This window comes from Malania oleifera, chromosome 10, assembly GCF_029873635.1.
Source record: "Malania oleifera isolate guangnan ecotype guangnan chromosome 10, ASM2987363v1, whole genome shotgun sequence".
NCBI lineage: Eukaryota > Viridiplantae > Streptophyta > Magnoliopsida > Santalales > Ximeniaceae > Malania > Malania oleifera.
Genome location: NC_080426.1, coordinates 16,664,448 through 16,684,016, shown reverse-complemented (window position 1 = coordinate 16,684,016; position 19,569 = coordinate 16,664,448). Strand labels below are relative to the sequence as shown.

The following is a 19,569-nucleotide window of genomic DNA, read 5'->3' as shown; positions in this document are numbered from 1 at the left end:
TACAAACTATTATCGTAAAATTAGAGTATTAATCAAAAGAACTTTATATTTACAAACATTTTAAAAGAAATTTAGAAGATATGATATATTTACGAATCTAATTTTACTTACTTAAAAATTGGCCCCTTGTCAAATAAAAATGAAAAAAATTTATTTCGACTTATCTGAGTGGGTAAAATCCTTAAAAACCATACTTCATTCGATGTAATATATATCTACATATATATTGCTCATATTCCTATTATTTTGAAAATAATTTTTTATCTATTATTTGTCATAAACTCATAAAAAGCTCACATTATTATTTCTTTTATATTGTCAAGATAAATTAAAACCGAATTTATAATTAGTCTACAAACCAATCAACAAGTAGTAATTAAGTGATCTAAATACACTTAAGAAAATAACAGATGTTGCGATACCATTCAAAGTTAAAATAATAAAAATTTTCTATCCATTGTCATTTTGGGTTAAGGCTTCCGCATTTTGCATGTTGCAACATATAACTATTATGTGTCATTTTTTACATTTGATAGTATTTAATTTTTTGGAGCAAGGGTCTAATATTTCACTATTTAGTTAAATAAAAGTTATTTTATTCATCTCAATTTAATTTGATTTTTATATTCACGTGAGTTAATTTTGAAATCCATTAATTTGTATGGTAGTTGGTAAATCAAATATCGTGCCAAAGAAATTTTTTTATTGGACCAAAATAAAAACTAGTCACACAAAAAGAAACAAACAACTAAGCAAACAAATTAAATAAATAAATAAACTCAAAGACCAAGTTCAAGAGTATGAAGTGTACACAAGACACATGGCTATACAAATGAAATGAAAATAATCAAATGCTATACAAGTGAAATGAAAATAATCAATGATATACAAATAAAATAAAAATAATCAATACTATATAAATGAAATAAAAATAATCAATGTTATACATACAAATGAAATGTAATGAAAATAATGCTAAACTACTCGGTGCCGTAGCGAGGTCGTCTCCGGGGTTGTGGTGGCTGCCGTCAACGTCTGCCCTCTCCGTGCTAGTCATCTGCATCATGTGTCATGTCTCGTCATCCTGGATGTGAATCATCTCCACCAAGAGGTACTGCGTAATCATCATCCATGTGAAGCGCATGCGGTGAGAATTGATATGATGTCTCGGGACGAGAACGAGGCGGTATAGCGGTTGTATCGACCTCCTCCCCATCGAAAAGGTTGTCCAATAAAAAGGACATCGATGGGGTGGCAGAAGAGTCAGATAGGGCGTCATCCGGTCTATTGGACGGTCCCGTAATATCAGCTGCAGTGGAAGGCGCATACAGTGCTGATGGATCGAACACGTACTCCGCCTATACGACCAGTGGCAAGGAGATGGGATTCACTCGACGACTAGAGGAGGCATGTTGTCCTCCTCATGCTGGAGCTGGTCGACCTCCTCGTGCTGATACATCAGGTCGAGCAGCTGGGATCCATCGACCGTCCTCATGGACAAGGTCCAATGCAGCACTCATTAATCTGTGGATAGCAGGATCTGACGAGATCTGATTTGCCTCATATACTATGTTAGCCTGCAGGATATGAAAATATTTGGTTAACCCATGCAAATCGTAACGTATACATAACAATATGAATTGTGGCTGCTTCCCAAAAGCTCAAACCCTATTCTCTTCTACCGTTCTATGTGCACAGTCATAGCTTAATAAAACAGCTGCCAGCTCCTCTCCAAGACCCCAAAGCTCATAACCCAGATTGTTCTTCCACAAATCCTCAGTTTTCTTTCACCAAAGAATAGTGCCACCAACTTCTTTCTTTTCTACAATCATCTTCACAAACCCCTCAAACCCACAACCATGAATGCTATAAGCAAACCATCTGTTGTTTCAAACTCTTTGAGTTTATCAAGTATGATTAATCTACCTAATTTTGTTTCTAAGCCATCAAATTCATGGATAATTGATAGTGGTGCTACTGATCACATGGTTAGTTCTATTTCGCATCTCACTACAATTACCTCTGTTATAAACACATCAGTTAAATTGTCTAATGGAATATGTATTCTTGTTACACATATTGGAACTTTGAAAATTTCAGATTCATTGGTTCTTCATAATGTTCTATATGTTCCATTTTTTTAAACCTCATTTCAGTCAAAAGATTGAAAGAAAATTCTTGTTGTTTTCCATTTCTTTCTAATTCTTGTTTTATACAGGACTTACACTCATGGAAGACAATTGGAGTGGCTAAGCAAGTAGCTGGACTATATTTGCTGCAAGCATCTATTATAAATTCTAGAGCTTTTCTTGTTGTAAATTTCACATCAGCTATAAATCTTTCTTCTTTTGATCTTTGGCATTTTAGATTAGGTCATCCTTCTCTTCATGAGATTCAAACACTACAAAAGATGTTGCCTGATATGCATACTTCTTCAAATTTCAATTGTAATGTTTGTCCATTGGCAAAATATAAAATAATTGCTATTCAATACTAGTCATTCCATCAAAAATAAAATTTTTGATTTGATACATTGTGATATCTGGGGTCCTTTCTCAATTGAGTCAGTTATTGGTTTTAGATATTTTATTACAATTGTGGATGATAATTCATGTTGTACTTAGGTGTATGTAATGAAAAATAAATCTGACACTCACTCTCTAGTACAACCATTTTTTAAGCTCATGGAGATACAATTTGATATTCATATCAAAACTATAAGGATTGATATAGGAGCTGAGTTTGATATGCCTAAATTCTACTCTTTTAAAGGAGTCTTGCATCAGCAAACATGTGTTGCTACACCTCAACAAAATGGTGTATTTGAGCATAAGCATCAACATCTATTAAATGTTGCAAGATCTCTTAGATTCCATGCAAATTTACCCCTTGTTTTCTAGAGTGAATGTGTTCTCACAATAGCTTATTTAATTAATAGAACACCTAATTATCCTCTTTTGTATGATAAAACGCCATATGAGGAATTATTCTCAAACCACCAATTTATATATACTCATCTTAGTATTTGGTTGTCTTTGTTTTGCATCTACTATATCTCATAGTCATTCTAAATTTGCACTTGGAGCTCGTCCTTGTGTTTTTTCTTGGATATCCATATGGCACCAAGGGATACAAACTCTATGATTTAGAAACCAATATCATTTTCTTATCCAGAGATGTAATTTTTCGAGAATCTATATTTCCATTCAAAATTGGTCATGATTTTCCCACTCTGTCAGTAGTCATACCAGTTACTCAAGCAGATGATCTCATTCCTACTAATATATTCACACATCCTATGACTCAGACTACTCAAAACATTCCTTCAGATTTGGTTGATACTATTTCCACCTCCATAAATGAACCATTAAATATTTTATGTAGTGATCCCAAAAATAAATAAATAATTAAATTAAATTAAAATTAATTAATTATTATATACATATATATATATATATATATATATATCTCCAAAATCAGTTAAAAGATGTTGGGACTAACACAAAAGCAGCTGAAAGATGCTGGGTAGTAGACTAGCGCATTTATATGTGGACTAATACAAAAACAGCTAAAAGATGTTGGGTATATTATGAAATGAAAATGAGAATGAAATAGAAATGAAATGTGAAATGTGAGCAATGTGAAATGGGAAAAAGCCACGTAAAGTGAAATGAAATGAAATGTCAAAGATGAAAACATGAACAGTTGAGAAATGCAAGATAAATGACACACAGAATAATGTATTATAATAGTATCAGTATGTATGCTAGTATAACATGGTACTTGTATAGGCAGGACAAACTCTTCGCCCGAGAGCTTACTGAGAAAGGCGAGTGCCCTAGTTAGTATCAGGTGTAGCAGTAGGCTACATGACATACTAGGGCAGAGGGAAACTACTTGTTTGGGCAGATAGATTTCCCTATTCTTGGGAGCCTTCGCTGGTAAACCTTTAGATGAATTGTGTGAGTACGAGATTACTTTTTCACCTGAGGGCTTACTGAGTAAGGTGAGTGCCCCGATATTTTTCAGTTGTGACATTTGAGTTGCCTAAAGTATCATAGAAAATGGGTGATACTTGTATGGGCGGGTAATCACCCCTATCCTTAAGTTTTTCTCATGGGTAAAATATCTTGCATGTGATTGATTAGGTTCAGAAAATAATTTCAGAAATTATATTAAAGATCTGCAAATGTTGAATATTATGTTGATTAAATCTCATGTTGGTCATACGCTGATTTAATATATTGTTTCTTCCCTTACTGAGATGTATCTCACTCAAATACAAATTTATTTTTTTCAGGACCTCCACGAGATCGAGCTTAGAGAGCTTGAGGTTATTACAACATTTTTGGGTTATAGAAAAGGGAAAGGGTATAATTTTGATGATATTTTTGGGTTGTATAAATTTATGTTTTATGTTTTAAGTCTTCTAAGAAACGGATGATTATGAATACTGGAAGTTGTGGATTATGCTTTTGGAGTTATGTATGTATGTGGATGCAGATGGTTGAATGGATTATTATAAAATGTAGATAGAAGTAGAAAGCTTTGGTATATTATTGATAGAGGATTGTAGTTATGTTTTCCGCTGCGTAATTATTAATGGAATAACAGGTACATGAAAATGAATGACGTGGCACCCAAGTCCCACAAGGTGGGTTCGGGGCGCCACAAAACATAGTTATCTAGGTATAACGCATTGGACCGGGTTTACGGGTTCCGGGTGTTACATTGATTCTATGTACTAACTCTCAACTTGTGTGTAGATTGCATAAATTTTTTTGTATGGTCTTAAGTAGGCATCAAGATAAAAAAAAAAAAAGAATCAAGTGGCAAGGGCATTTTTACATACCCTAGAATGCCGCTTGTTCATTCCCAGATCGCCGCACGCAGTCACTGAGGTCACCGTACGCCGTCGTTGCTCGTCATCGTACGCCAGCCCTGATCGTCACCGCATGCCGTCATTGCTCGTCGCCGCACGCTGGAGCTGTGATTGCATGACGTTGCTGAGGATGGGGGGTGTTGTGCGACGCTGAGGTCGTCTTCTCCAACTGTGGCAAGCTTCACCTAAGGCACGCCATCATGAAACCTAGGGTCGTGAAGCCTTGCACCCTGCTGTTTGTGAACGGAATCTACCACCGTGATTCCAAGAAGCTAAAAAATCCTACTACATGATACCCTGCTCCCTTGTTGCTTTGAAGCTCTTCAAAAATCTGCCACCGTCGAGCCCTTTCCGCCTGTGTGTGTCTATCTTTTCCGCGATCTGCTAGCATCTGACAGCCACTCTGTCCGACATAGCCGAACGGGTACGACTCCCATAGCATTATTCTTCTTCTACTTAACCAACTCTAACCCTCTACAAGTTACCCTAATACCACCTCGGGTGGTTGGGAAGGTGTTGTCCCCCACCGATGGCCTCACCGTCAGCGGGGAATGTCGTCCAGGCTAGTTCCGAGGTGTAGTCTTATGCGCAAGCCGTGAATAAAAAGGTGGAGATACCTGCATTCAAAATTCCTATGAGATTGCCAGTTAATATCAATGGTGAATTGGTTGGGGCTAACAGAACAATTGAAATCTTGCATAATGTGCCAGCTGGTAAAAGTGGTCAAGATATATTCATTTGGAAGCTTGCCCTTGACAGCAATTTCTCTACAAAAATGGTTTGGGAGGCAGTGAGGAGCAGAAGTGATAATTTTGAGTGGAATGACTGGTTTCGGCATTCTTTATTGCTTATAAGAATCTGAATGTGTTTATGGAAAGCCTGATTTAAATGCTTGGCAGTTGATGATAGAATTTAGGCTAAAGGAATATCGATGGCTTCAGCTTGTGATTGTTGCGTGCAAAGAAGCCAGGAAAATACTGATCACATTCTTTCTTTAGGCGAGGAGGCTTCAGAGGTTTGGCGTTGGGCTAGTGTGGTTTTGGGGATTCCTTTCCAATGACTCCTTCCTTGGAGAAACAAAATTGCAAACTGGTTCTACTATGCTAAAAATCATCTATTAAAGGTACTTTAATCGGTTTGATTCCGTGTTTGATTACGTGGTGCCTCTGGAATCGAAGATGCAAAGCGAGAATGGAAAAAGTTTATCAAAGTGCAGATCAGACATGGAGAAGTGTTCAATATTGGGTTAGTTCTTTAGCTGAGTGCTTTAATTCTTTTTGAAAATTGAAGATTTTGAACATTATGATTTTAAAAGAGTTTCAAATTCAATATTAAGGAGTTTGCCCCAGGCCTAGAAAAATTATTTCGCGGGTTAAACTCCCAGCAGGGTGGATAAAACTTAGTTGTGATGAGAACTGTAGGGACAATCCAGGTACTTCAGGAGGTGGAAGAATTATTCGAAACTACCATGGCATGGTGAAAGCAGCTTTTTCAAGCTATTTTGGCAATGGTACGAACAATAATGCAGAATTAAAAGCAATTCTGGAAGGAGGTGGAAGAATTATTCGAAACTACCATGGCATGGTGAAAGCGGTTTTTTCAAGCTATTTTGGCAATGGTACGAATAATAGTGTAGAATTAAAAGCAATTCTGGAAGGAATTCGTTTATGCAAACGATTTCATTATTTTAATGTGATTATTGAAAGTGAATCGGGAATTGTTGTTGATTGGCTTCGAAAAGGTAGATGTAACAACCTGCTTAATTTCCATTTTTTTTTTTTATACTATGATAATCTACATGCTCTGATATCATACTGGGGGTAAATCCAATCATAGACCTAAGCAACAAGAAGCAGAAATCAAGTAAACATAAACATATGTAAATATTTACAATACCATACAATACCAATACCATAGTACTAACATGTTTCCCAAAATATACACATATATCTGTTTCCCCAAAATACCCTCAACTATGCTAGGATATACAAAAGTCCTCCACAATACTCACTTCACTGACAGGGCACTACTGAGGCCCCTCTATCTGCGTGTCTGGTCTGCTTGCCTACTTAGATCACCTGAAAAATGATTCAACACTTGGATGAGCCAACGCTCAATAAGACGAAATATGTTATTACTAGTGTGTGACAAATGAGCTACAATATAAAGAAAATTCGTTTTCATATAAACATGCAAGAACAGTATAAGTAATAAAATTCACCCCCTTTCCATGTTACTTAACATAACAGTATCGTATGTTACTATTCAAAATACTTCTATTATACATAAGTCTATTCCCTGTTTCCGTAAATCTGTACATACGTAATAATAACTAAAAACTTTCCATGTGGATAATTGTGTGTCATGATTTAACCCCTCATGATTGGGTTGTGTGGCCGGTAGGCGGGATTTACCCTGGCTGGCCAACCAGGAATAAATCACTATAATCCATCGGTCTGATCTGTCCACCTCAACCCATATCTGATGGGGAGCCTGTCCACGTCAAGGGCCTAGGTGATTGACCTACTACCAAGTATTATCTAAATAGGTGGCTGCACTCGTAACATAACATAATATCTGTAGCAATGGTACCGTGCTTTGTAACTGCATAATCCAATAGGGTCTAATACTATATAATATATCTCTATATACAATTATCTGATTTACCATGATTCTGAAATAATTGTAATAACCATGATACGGCATAAACTATACTGTAATTCATACGTCATAATACTGAGAATTGTATAATCATAACACTGAAACTGTATAATCATAATGCTGAAATTCGTATAATCATGGTACTAGAATTCGTATAATCATGGTACTAAAATTCATAAAATCATGATACTGAAATTCATGAAACATATCTCTGTAATATATTCATATTCTCAAGCCACACCATACTTTAATACATAATTTTCATAATTTAATAAATTGTATAATATTTCAAAAATACCTAGCATAACATATTTCCCTTACCTGACTACTGGAAAGCCCCTATGGTTTACTAGCCTAACACCCGTAGGGCCTCCTACACGACACCCGAAAAACCACATTTGCCATAACAGAATATTAGTATTTCTTTGCCTACATCATTTCCTATAACTGTTATAAGGCCAAAAATAGGCTAAAAGGTCTTACCCTGAATTTGAGATGAAATCCAACCTCGTTTCTCCAACGATCCGCTTCGGCAGACTTGAATAGAACTCCGCCAGGAACGTCGTGGTGGCTTCAGATCTTCGATCCGGCGAGGAATAGACCCAGAAATGAAAAGAGAAGTGAGAGAGGGATGTAGAGAGAGAGAGAGAGAGAGAGAGGAGAGAGAAAAGCGTTGAAATGTGATAAAAATCAGATTTTTAGCTATTTATAGGGCCTGATTCGTTGACGAGACACGTCACCTCGTTGATGAGACACGTCACCTCGTCGACGAGTCCTTCATTAAATTCGTCAACGAAACCCTATATTCGTCGACGAAATTCAGAGCAGCCAAAAACCTCGCTTGGTATTTTCTCGTCGACGAATTCCTGTATTCATCAACGAACCCCTGTATTCGTCGATGAACCCCTGTATTTGTCGACGAATCCAGGCATCTCCTTAAAATTATTATTATTATTAATATTATCTCCAAAATGCAATGTCGTAGACGAACGCTACTGCCTCCTTTTGTTCCCGTTTCAATTTTCCTCTCTCTTTATTATTAAAATAATGTTATTCTTTGGGTCACTACAATAGATGTACCTTGTGGTATCTTTGGAATTTTTGGGAGGACCTTGTGGCGGAGTTAGAAGGAGTGAATTTTATGGTGATCCATCAATATAGGGAAGACAATAGTGCGGCTAATTTTCTCGCTCTAGGAGAAATGAGAAACAATGTCATCTACGAAGAACAACATCTTTTATCACGTTCTCTGAAAGGTATTCTTTGGATGGATAGGTTGGGTCTCATTTCCTTTTGTAATTGATTTTTTGATTTTAGTTTATTTTATTGTTTTTGTTTTTGTTAGGTCCACTTAGATTTGTTTCTTATTTAGTTTTGTTTGGATTTGTAGTCCTGTGTTGGGTGGTTGTTGGTGTTGTTTTTGGGAGGTCTTTAATGTTTTTTATCTGTAATCCCCCAATGCTTGTCTTGTAACCACGGTATTCCTTCGCCAAAAGTGAGAGTACATCAATAAATAAATGGAGGTGTCGCCCTCCTTCTTTAAAAAAATAAATAAATAAAGTACGCATCAAGATAGTGGTTCTCCAAGTTTTCATTTGCCTTGCTAGCTCATGATTTTGTTAAATCTTCAGTTGATCACATGTTGTTCACTCGACAGAAAAATAATTCGTCCATTGCATTGCTGCTATATGTAGATGATATCATCATTATCACTAATGAGGATGATGTTGTAGCTGATTTAAAGAAGTATCTCCATTCTCAGTTTAAGTTCAAAGGTCTCGGACCTTTGAAATACTTTCTTGGTCTTGAGATTGCTCGTTCCACAAAAGGCATTGCGATTTCACAAAGGAAGTATGCTTTTGAAATATTGTCTGATTTAGGGTATTTGGCATGTAAACTAGCTTCATTTCCTATGGACCAGAACTTGAGATGATCTAAAATAGAAGGAGAGTCTCTCTCAGATTTTCTTTGTTACAGAAGATTAGTAGGTAGACTTCTCTACTTGACCATTACGAAACCTCATGACTTGTCATTTTCTATTCAAATATTAAGTCAATATGTTGCAAATCCCATTGAAACTCATTTGGCTGTTGCTCATCGTGTTTTGAGATACATTAAAAGCAATCCTGGTTAAGGGTTATTCTTTCCATCAACAAATGATTTACAGTTTAAATCATTTTGTGATGTAGATTGGGTTGCATGTAGAGACACTAGAAAATTCATTACTGGTTTTTGTGTGTTTTTTGGACAACTCCTCATTTCATGGAAACCCAAGAAACAAAATATAATGTCTAGGTCTACAGCAGAGGCTGAATATAGTGTCATGGCAATGACTACATGTGAAATTATTTGGCCGCAACATTTGTTGAACGATTTACTTGTCACCTATTATAAACCTGCTGTGGTTTTTTTTTTTGGTGACAATGAGGCTGCCTTGCATAACTACCAACCTAGTTTTTTATGAACATACAAAACAGATTGACATTCATTGTCATATTGTTAGAGAAAAACTATTGACGTGCACTATGAAAGCATTACATGTTTCTTCCGCTAGTCAGTTAGCCGATTGACTAAGCCCTTTGGTTACTATCATTTCTATAATATTCTTTCCAAAATGGGTGTTATAATTATTTACACTCCATCTTGAGGGGGAGTATTAAATTTATGCCTTGACATGGTGAAGTCAACTTTAGGACACAAACCGTCAACGGTTACAAATGAATTTATCGACAGTTTGTTCTCTACCTGAAACCGTTGCAATAACTATCGACAGTTACAAATGAATTTATCGACTTTTTGCTCTCTTTATGAAACTATCGACAGTTTGCCTTGTAACTGTCAAAGATTTGCGAGTCTGTTGAGTTAGTTTCTATTAGTTTCTTGTTAATTAGCAGTTATTTGGTTAGTTAGATATCATTCTTATGTGTATATATACGAAGTCTGTTGATGTACATTATATGCAAGAAATAATAAAAGTAAGAGTTTCAAATTTCCTCTCCAAGATTTTGCGTTTTTTCCTTCTTTGTTTCTTGCAATATACCACTTCTCTTATTTTGACACTCCCCCATGATCCTCCTTCCCTTTCGGATAGGACAACACGCTAATAAATCAAATCTTAATTTTCATATAGTATCAAAAATCTCGAATCATTAAGCTCAACGTATTTAATTATACTTTTGAATTTTAATTTTATTCAAAAGACAACATTGAAAATGTATTTAATCTAATTTTTAATTTATGTTAGCTCGATTATATTGTTAATCATACCTCACTAAAGATACTATGACTTAAGTAGATTTAACCCAAAGGTGTGGGTCAGATATTAATAATTTAATAAAAGTTAAATTATTAAATTGTGCAGAATTTTTGTGCACTTAATCTAGCGGGTAGCACGATCAAGGCATGGACCGTATGGTGAATTATAATTTACAATTAATGATATATTTATTTTGGTCAAATATTTAAAAAAAAAAAAAACTAAGATATGGACACACTGTACGAGCGCCACCCACGTGTTTCATACTTGTAACCACGGGCCCACAATTGTGCACTGTGGAGCATCTGATGACGTGTCTGGGAACGCCACCGTGGATCCTTCTTGAGTTCGCCTGACGTGGCTTGATCGTAGCCCACGTCGATATTTTTCTTTTATTTTTTATTATTATTTCAATTTAAAAAATGCCAGAGATGACGGAGGAAACCGTGGTTACTTCTTTTTCGTATGAAGTATGAACAGACTTGCAGAAGAGAGAGAGTCTGAGAGAGAGAGAGAGAGACAGAGAGTGATATTCTTTTCTTGAGCGTGAGGACTGTTTGTCGCCGAGGCTGTCACTTTTTTTTTTTCTCTCTGGGTATATTTGAAGGTGAAACGCAACTATGTTTTGTCTCCTTGAGCGTAGGAACTGGAATGAACTGTTAAAAGCTTTATATATGGTTGTGGGGTTCAAGCAACCTCTCTTTGCCGTCGTCCAGACAGCTCCTTCTGGGTAAGCCTCTTTGATTTTCACTCTTTTCCATTTTCATCTATGGATGTTGGTTCTTTAATTTAATCGATGGTACTCTGAATCTTGGGTCACCCACTTGTTATTTTTCTAATATTTTATCTATGGTTGAGTGAATATAGTACTCTGAGTGGGCATTTTAATATTTAGAAGTTGGAGACTTGTGGGTATCATCTGTTACTGTATACAAGATATTTATGGTTCTGCTGGGGATTCATCACCTGGGTGTCAATATCTGCTATCCAGGTTGCTCTAGTTTCAATTTCGGCGCACTTTCTTTGAATTTTCTTCTTGTCTCTGTCGTGTTGAATATGCCTATTATGGGTTTCTACTTTTATTAGAGATATATGCACTTTCCTGCACAATATATACTTTCCATTTTTTCCAATTCTCTTATGTATATATACCCTGTAATCCTTGTATTATGTGTGAATCAATAGAGAAAAATAAACTTTTCTCCCAATTTAACAACTTTCAACTTCCTAGTCATTTGACTTTGGTGCGGTGTTCTTAACTGTACAATACGCGTTTTTACACGTTTGGTATGCCGGGGGAGAAACTAGTTCTGAGAATTTCAATCTTCTGTTTTGATCTGAATCCTCCATACTCTGAATCATAGCTTATTCTGTACTCTTCTATAGTCTGAATCATAATTTATTCAGTAATTGTCAACATGATGCTGACATGATGAAATATGATACAGCCCAGGCGCTTATTGTGCATTTGTATTAATGAGCTGAAGAATAAGCCAATTAAGTGCGGCCATTCTTAGAGATGGAGATACTCCTTCTCCAGATTAGAAGGTCAGGAAGAGTGGTTATGTTGAGAGCACTGCCCGTGATCATTCTTTGTATGTTGGCCCCAAAGGAAGTCAAGGGTAGGGCTGGATTCGCTGAAAATGCCAGTGCTTCTTCGTCAAGCTCAAGGCCTAGTGTTGTTAATGTTGGAGTGCTGTTTACTTTTAATTCGGTCATCGGGAGAGCAGCAAGGCCGGGGATCCAAGCTGCCATAGATGATGTTAATTCCAATTCAAGCATACTGGCTGGGACAAAGTTGAATGTTATTTTTCACGATACAAATTGCAGTGGATTTCTAGGAACTGTTGAAGGTACTGCCTAAACCCCAAAAAAAAAAAAAAAAAAAAGGGAAAAGAAAGAAATAAAGAAGAAAAGAACTGAATTCAGAAACCCTTTTCCTCGGATTGAAAAGCTGGACCTTCATAGCTCAAATTGAAATGTTGGACTAATGGACTGTTGTCAATCCTCATATTACGAGTTCTATCCTACAGCACTGCACCCTGGTATCTTATAGTACTCTTTCTCAATATCCTTTCCCCCTCCTTCCCAGCCATCCCTCCACCTCCTGAATCTGAGGAATAATGGAAGTTTTGTAGCCTGTAGCCATTTTTTTTCCTTTTTCTGTCTTTGGTTAGTTCAGTCATCACTGTTTATCTTATACAGAATTGAATGGTGGTGTGCAGCTTTAATTTATTATATATGCAAAAAAGTATGGTATTTCTTATCCATATCCAATATAATGGAGTAGAAGCATATTTAAAGTTATCCATCTAAAAAAGGCCCATCTATTGGGCAATTGAAAGCATATATCTATATATTATTCCAGGAGCATTTATTGGATAGCCTCCAGCCATCTGTTCAGTTGAACCTCAGTCCAAATGAAAGGGGAATGAAAAGAGAGAGTTCTAGCATTTCAAAAAGAAATCACATTTTTCCTGTATCATTTATTCTCAAAATTTAGGAGACTTAGTTCAAAGCATGTACTTCCTAACTCAAAATCTCATATACATTATGAATAATCAATCTTGCTACCTCTCTCTCTCTCTCTCTCTGTGCGAAAACTTTGACGGGGCTATTCTTGCTTTTGTAGCTTTGCAGCTTATGGAGAACGATGTTGTTGCTGTAATTGGTCCACAGTCATCTGGAATAGCTCATGTTATATCTAATATAGTTAATGAACTTCATGTGCCACTTCTATCATTTGGGGCAACAGACCCCACTCTTTCTGCACTACAGTATCCATACTTCCTGCGTACTACACAAAATGACTACTTCCAGATGTATGCAATTGCTGATTTGGTTGTGTTTTATGGATGGAGGGAGGTGGTTGCCATCTTTGTAGATGATGATTATGGAAGAAGTGGGATTTCTGTATTGGGCGATGCCCTTGCAAAGAAGCGTGCCAAGGTTTCTTATAAGGCTGCCTTCAGTCCTGGATCCTCCAGAAGTGAAATCAATGACTTATTAGTTGGAGTAAACCTGATGGAATCTCGAGTGTATGTTGTACACGTAAATCCTGACTCTGGTCTAACAATTTTTTCAGTTGCTAAGCAGCTCGGGATGACGACAAGCGGTTATGTTTGGATTGCTACAGATTGGCTTCCATCTATATTAGATGCATCAGATCCGGTTAGCCCTGAAACAATGGATCTCGTGCAAGGGGTTCTTGCACTACGCCATCACACCCCAGATTCTGATATCAAGAAGAATTTCCTGTCAAGGTGGAGCAATTTAAAATATAGAGGGAACTCAGGCTTGAATTCTTATGCATTTTATGCATATGATTCTGTCTTGTTAGTTGCTCATGCACTTGACATCTTTTTCAATGAAGGTGGAAATATTTCGTTCTCTAATGATCCCAGGCTGCAGAACAGAAATGGAAGTGCACTACACTTAGCAGCACTCCGCATCTTTAATGGAGGACAGCAGTTGCGTGCAAAATTAATTGAAATGAACTTGACAGGTCTGACTGGTCAGATTCAATTCGATTCGGAAAAGAATCGAATTCATCCTGCATATGATATTCTTAACATTGGTGGCACTGCATCCCGCAGGATTGGTTTTTGGTCAAATTATTCGGGCCTATCAGTTGTTGCTCCAGAAATATTATATATGAAGCCCCCAAACACTTCTTCCAGTAATCAACAACTCTACAGTGTCATATGGCCTGGTGAAACGACAATAAAGCCCCGTGGATGGGTGTTTCCCAACAATGGGAAGCCACTGAGAATTGCTGTGCCAAACCGAGTAAGTTATCAAGAATTTGTGGGAAAAGACAAGGGTCCCCTTGGAGTAAGGGGATACTGTATTGATATCTTTGAGGCTGCAGTAACCTTGTTGCCTTATGCTGTCCCACGCAACTATGTTTTATATGGAGATGGTTCAAGAAATCCTGTCTACAATAATCTAGTGTATGATGTTTCTCAAAATGTAAGTATAGGCTTTCTATTCTTTAAGATAATTTGTTATCTGAGTTGCTCATAGAAAGCTTATTGTCTTTCTATTTATTCTTTAAGATAATTTATAACCTGAGTTGCTCATAGAAAGCTTGAGCCTGGCCTAGGTAGAATGCCAATAAGCTGTGGCTTTGATATCATTGTGACCATTTACGTATTGGTATAGATTTTTCTGGTATGACCACTTGCATTATTTTGTTTGTACTTTGATAGTATGGTTGAGGGCTTTTAGAGGCCTTTTTTTAAAAAATTGTTCTACAATTTACCTTGATTCATTTCTTCTTCAGAAATTTGATGCAGCTGTTGGGGACGTAACCATTGTCACAAACAGGACCAAGATAGTGGATTTTACACAGCCTTATATGGAATCTGGACTTACAGTGGTAGTGCCTGTGAGAGAGATGAAATCCAGTGCTTGGGCTTTCCTCAAGCCATTTACCGTACAAATGTGGTTTGTGACCGGCGCCTTTTTTATTTTTGTGGGAGCTGTTGTTTGGATTCTTGAGCACCGGATGAACCATGAATTTCGTGGCACACCACGGCAACAGCTTATAACAGTTTTTTGGTCAGTATTTGTCAACGTGCCCAAAGCTTATTTTTTCAAGAAATCCACTGCACACCTTAAGTAGGTGATGTCAAAGAGACAAAGACCCTATTCTACTTGATGGACCCTGCTTTTGCCTGGGCATCTATGCAGCTCACCCTGTGAAAAATGACTCACGTATCAAGAAGATATATGGCAATAATAACATACAAATAGCTGTTGCCCATTGTAATAGATAAAAATAAAAAGGGAATTCAATTTGACCATTACCATATTGCATTGCCAGGCACAGACCTAGTCATCTCAATTAATAGAAAACCCACCTAGCTCCTTGTATGCTTGCCAAGGCCAATGTGTGGTTTTGCTGCTCTGGTTTTACAAGCTTTTTTTGAACATCGGAGGACCAATAATAAGATGGTTTCTACTCTTGCAGGTTCAGTTTCTCAACAATGTTTTTTGCTCACAGTAAGTAAAATTGACTCTAATATTGAATTCATGATTTAATCTTTCTTGTAGAATGATACTATATATTTAACCTACAACAAGGAATTCTAATGTCCTTTAATGCTTTGATTTGACCAGGAGAAAACACTGTGAGCTCCCTTGGACGCTTGGTGCTGATCTTGTGGCTATTTGTCGTGCTAATTATTAATTCAAGCTACACAGCTAGTTTGACTTCAATACTCACAGTGCAGCAGTTAACAACAAGGATTGAAGGGATAGATAGCTTGATCTCAAGTACTGATCCAATTGGGGTTCAAGATGGGTCATTTTCATGGAATTATCTGGTCAATGAGCTCAACATAGCAGAGTCTAGGCTTGTTAAGTTGAAAAGCCAGGAAGAGTATGCTACTGCTCTTCAGAATGGACCAAAAGATGGCGGCGTTGCTGCCATTGTTGATGAGCTCCCCTATATTGAGCTCTTCCTGTCCAGCACCAAGTGTGCATTCAGGACCGTGGGACAGGAGTTCACAAAGAGTGGATGGGGATTTGTAAGTAACAATCCTTAGTCTAACCTGAACATTTCTTTGCTATAGCAGTAACCGCAATGATTATGCAAATCTCTTTTACATGCCAAGATTTCCTTAAATGGACATTGATGATAGGAAGAACTCACTGGATGATGCTATTATAATTCTTTTATGCCATGTATGAGATCGCTCTTAATGGCACTAATGTTGCGTAAATTTTCAGATTTTGCCTTAAGACTTGGCTAATATATCATCAAGATTTTGATGGCTGCGGAAATATAAACGATGATAGGTGATTTTTGAAAAAAAGAAAAAGGAAGATATTTAATTTTAAGATACAGTTTGAATAGTCCTAATTGCACACCCTTGCGCTGGCACAAGATTCTATGTGCTAATTAATTACTTTCCTGCTCTCAGACTTGCAATCTAATGGAAATTTTTACTTGTGCTGTTAGCTAATGTGGCTTCAGCAGCTGGTTCTAACTGACTTGTGTTGGAGCACTGATAGTAAAAAATAAGGGTTGCAAAGGCAATGAGTTCCCTTCTTATGATGTGAGAAGAGTCGGAGATTTCAACATTGTCGTGGTTAACAAAAAAAAAAAAAATTTGACTTTGTCATTATGCTTCACCACACTACTATCTCCTTTCAAATAATTGTTTTGTTTATCTGTATTTTCTTTTTTTATCACAATAGTCTCCAAGTATGCTATTGGATATCCTAGAAAAGGTTAATATTTTCATTCATCTTGAATTTTATATTACTGGCAATCTCTTTCCTTCATGATGTTTTGTATTATCTTTTTTCATATCCCGTAGTCTGCATAGAACTCTCAATATTTTTGCATTTTCAATGATCAAAAGCTAATAGTTTAAAATCCAATCAAAATGTGCTATGTTATGTCATGTTTTATAATTTAAGGACGTACATCATAATTTCTTGAGCATGGTTGACATTTAGATTTTGGTTAATAGAGTTTTAAAAAAAAATTCCTCTTGTTTAATTTCTATTACATCAGGCATTCCAGAGGGACTCCCCTCTTGCGGTCGACTTGTCAACAGCTATACTTCAACTCTCTGAAAATGGTGATCTACAAAGAATCCATGACAAATGGTTGTCGAGCAGCTCATGCTCTGCACAAGCCAACAATGATGAAGACAGTCGATTGTCTCTCTCAAGCTTTTGGGGCTTATTCCTCATATGTGGCATTGCATGCATCCTCTCTCTTACTGTGTTTTTCTGTAGAATTTTCTGTCAGTACCGTAAATATAGCCCAGATGATGAGGAGGAGACTGAGGTCGATCCTTCCAGGCCTACACCCCCTTCCCGCTGCACCAGCTTGAGGGACGTGATCGACTTCATTGATAAGAAGGAAGAAGAGATCAAACAGATGTTCAAGCGGAATCCTAGGGAAACAAAACAAGAAGCTAGTCAGAGCGCAGATGGGTAGTCCTATTCACCTGCTTAAGAATGTCCCCTCCTGATTTGGCTGCTGTGCTCTCTACTGATTTTCCAAGTGTTCAAACACCCAATACACATCTATGATCTATCAGAAATTAGGTTCCTTTCCTCATATCAGAAATTGGGCAGGTAGAAAGAAAATGGTTATGAGAAGCTTTTGGAAGAATTTGAGAAAGTATCGGCTATATTTGTTCTGTTGTATGTTACCGTGATGTCTGTACTTCTATTTTTTCTTTTGGAGGATGGAACTTTTAATATGGAGAGAGTTCTTTACATCTGCACCTTCTTGTTCTTGATGGAGCTGAAGGGTATATTGAAACGGAAGATTTCTTTCGGCTGCAAAGTTTTCTTGTGCACGAGACATACCTACTTAATATCCTTAAATTTTAGGTATAATTGTGCATATGATTTTTTTCTTTACAAGTGTTAGAGGTTATATTTGTCATTTAGTATTATTATTATTTTTTATTATTATTTTTATTTTATCAAAAGGTAAATGTATACTGATCAAAGGGATATGTACAAATAAATTTGACACAAACACCGAGCAGGGAGGCCATAGCTCCCAAACACAACTAGGAAGAACCTAGAAACAAATACAATCAAACCTGGGCATACCCCAGGCACAGCGCTTACAAACAAAGTTGCAGCAAAACTAGGAAGACCCTAGAAACAAGTACAAACAAAATTGAGCATACCCAGAATACAAAGAGAACGCAAGATCAAAAGAGCTCAAGGAGGCCGAGATCCCTTGTTCCATTTCTTCCTTTTCACATTTTGGAACTCCTTATCTTGTACCAAAGCACTCCCATAGGAACTTCCTTTCACAATAATAATAATAATTATTATTATTATTGTGTTTGTATGTGGTATTGTAGACATTCTATTTTGTTCGGGCTTATATAATACAAATTGGATAATATTCATTAATGCAATAAAAAGAGAAAAAATACAAGAAAAATAAAAATACAAGGAAAATTGAATTTTTACTTTGAAAAAAAATAGAAAGGAAAAAATGAAATAAAAAATGAGTGAGATTCTTCATGCTTGCAGTTGCACATGCATACAATGAAATTTCAGTTAGGAAATTAGAATTAAAAATTAATTGGTTACTTAAGTTTGATTGAACAATTTAAATTGATTAATCAACTTTATTAATAAATTAATTTTAAGTTTGATTGATCGATTTAAATTTGATTAGTTAATTAAATTTATTTCAAGATTCAGAAATAGACCTATAAATAGATTATTTTAGAAAGGTAGAAGGATAGAAATGCACAAAGTCGAAAATTGAGAGAGAATAAAGAAAATAATTGTTTGTTGAGAATTTTAAGAAAGAATTGTGATCAAGGATCAAAAAGAAGAGTTGGAGAGCTTGAGGTTCAAAAGAGAGAAATAGAAAAGTTAAAGGAAAGGTGATTCAAATGAAGCAGCAATGGAAGAGTTCAAGAAGGCTCGCATAATCAGAAGAATTGCATTGTGAAGAATTAAAAATAGATTAATAGTTAATTTTGCAATGTTTTCTTTTAAATTGTTTTAGTAGGTGCTAAGTTTCAAATTCTTTAGTTAGTGTTTTAATAGAACAAAAATATTTTCTTTCCTCAAAATATATATCAAATAAAATTCAAGTATTTGACCCAAATTTAGAATGCCCAGACCTGAATGTTGAGCCTGATCCAAATACCCATATGTGGATTTAATAATTCGGATTTGAACCGCGTTCAGCCACTTGGCAGGTGACGTCACCTACAGCAGAAATTTTTTAAAAAATAAATATAAAATAAATAAATAAATAGTG

At 36.3% G+C, this 19,569-nt stretch overlaps 1 protein-coding gene across 2 annotated transcripts; it reads left to right on the top strand.

The window, feature by feature from the left end:
• Nucleotides 1–11,239: 11,239 nt before the first annotated feature.
• LOC131165431 (glutamate receptor 3.4-like) lies at nucleotides 11,240–18,114 on the top strand. 2 transcript variants are annotated; one of them, XM_058123251.1, is made up of 7 exons: nucleotides 11,240–11,529; nucleotides 12,248–12,652; nucleotides 13,432–14,771; nucleotides 15,085–15,362; nucleotides 15,775–15,806; nucleotides 15,924–16,333; nucleotides 17,329–18,114. In XM_058123251.1, the coding sequence occupies exons 2-7, from the start codon at nucleotides 12,319–12,321 to the stop codon at nucleotides 17,758–17,760; spliced, it is 2,826 nt and encodes a 941-aa protein (XP_057979234.1). In that variant the 5' UTR covers nucleotides 11,240–11,529; nucleotides 12,248–12,318; the 3' UTR covers nucleotides 17,761–18,114. The 2 variants fall into 2 exon arrangements, with proteins under 2 accessions (XP_057979234.1, XP_057979235.1); XM_058123252.1 differs by lacking the exons at nucleotides 15,775–15,806; nucleotides 17,329–18,114 and having other exon boundaries at nucleotides 11,281–11,529; nucleotides 15,085–15,378; nucleotides 15,924–16,446.
• The last annotated feature ends 1,455 nt before the right edge of the window (nucleotides 18,115–19,569 follow it).

What these genes read in the sequence shown, in the direction of transcription:
- LOC131165431 (XM_058123251.1), top strand. Translation starts at nt 12,319, where the DNA reads ATGGAGATACTCCTTCTCCAGATTAGAAGGTCAGGAAGAGTGGTTATG. An exon ending in ATTTCTAGGAACTGTTGAAG is followed by an intron (nt 12,653 to 13,431) that starts GTACTGCCTAAA and finishes TTGCTTTTGTAG; the next exon opens with CTTTGCAGCTTATGGAGAAC. An exon ending in TGTATGATGTTTCTCAAAAT is followed by an intron (nt 14,772 to 15,084) that starts GTAAGTATAGGC and finishes TTTCTTCTTCAG; the next exon opens with AAATTTGATGCAGCTGTTGG.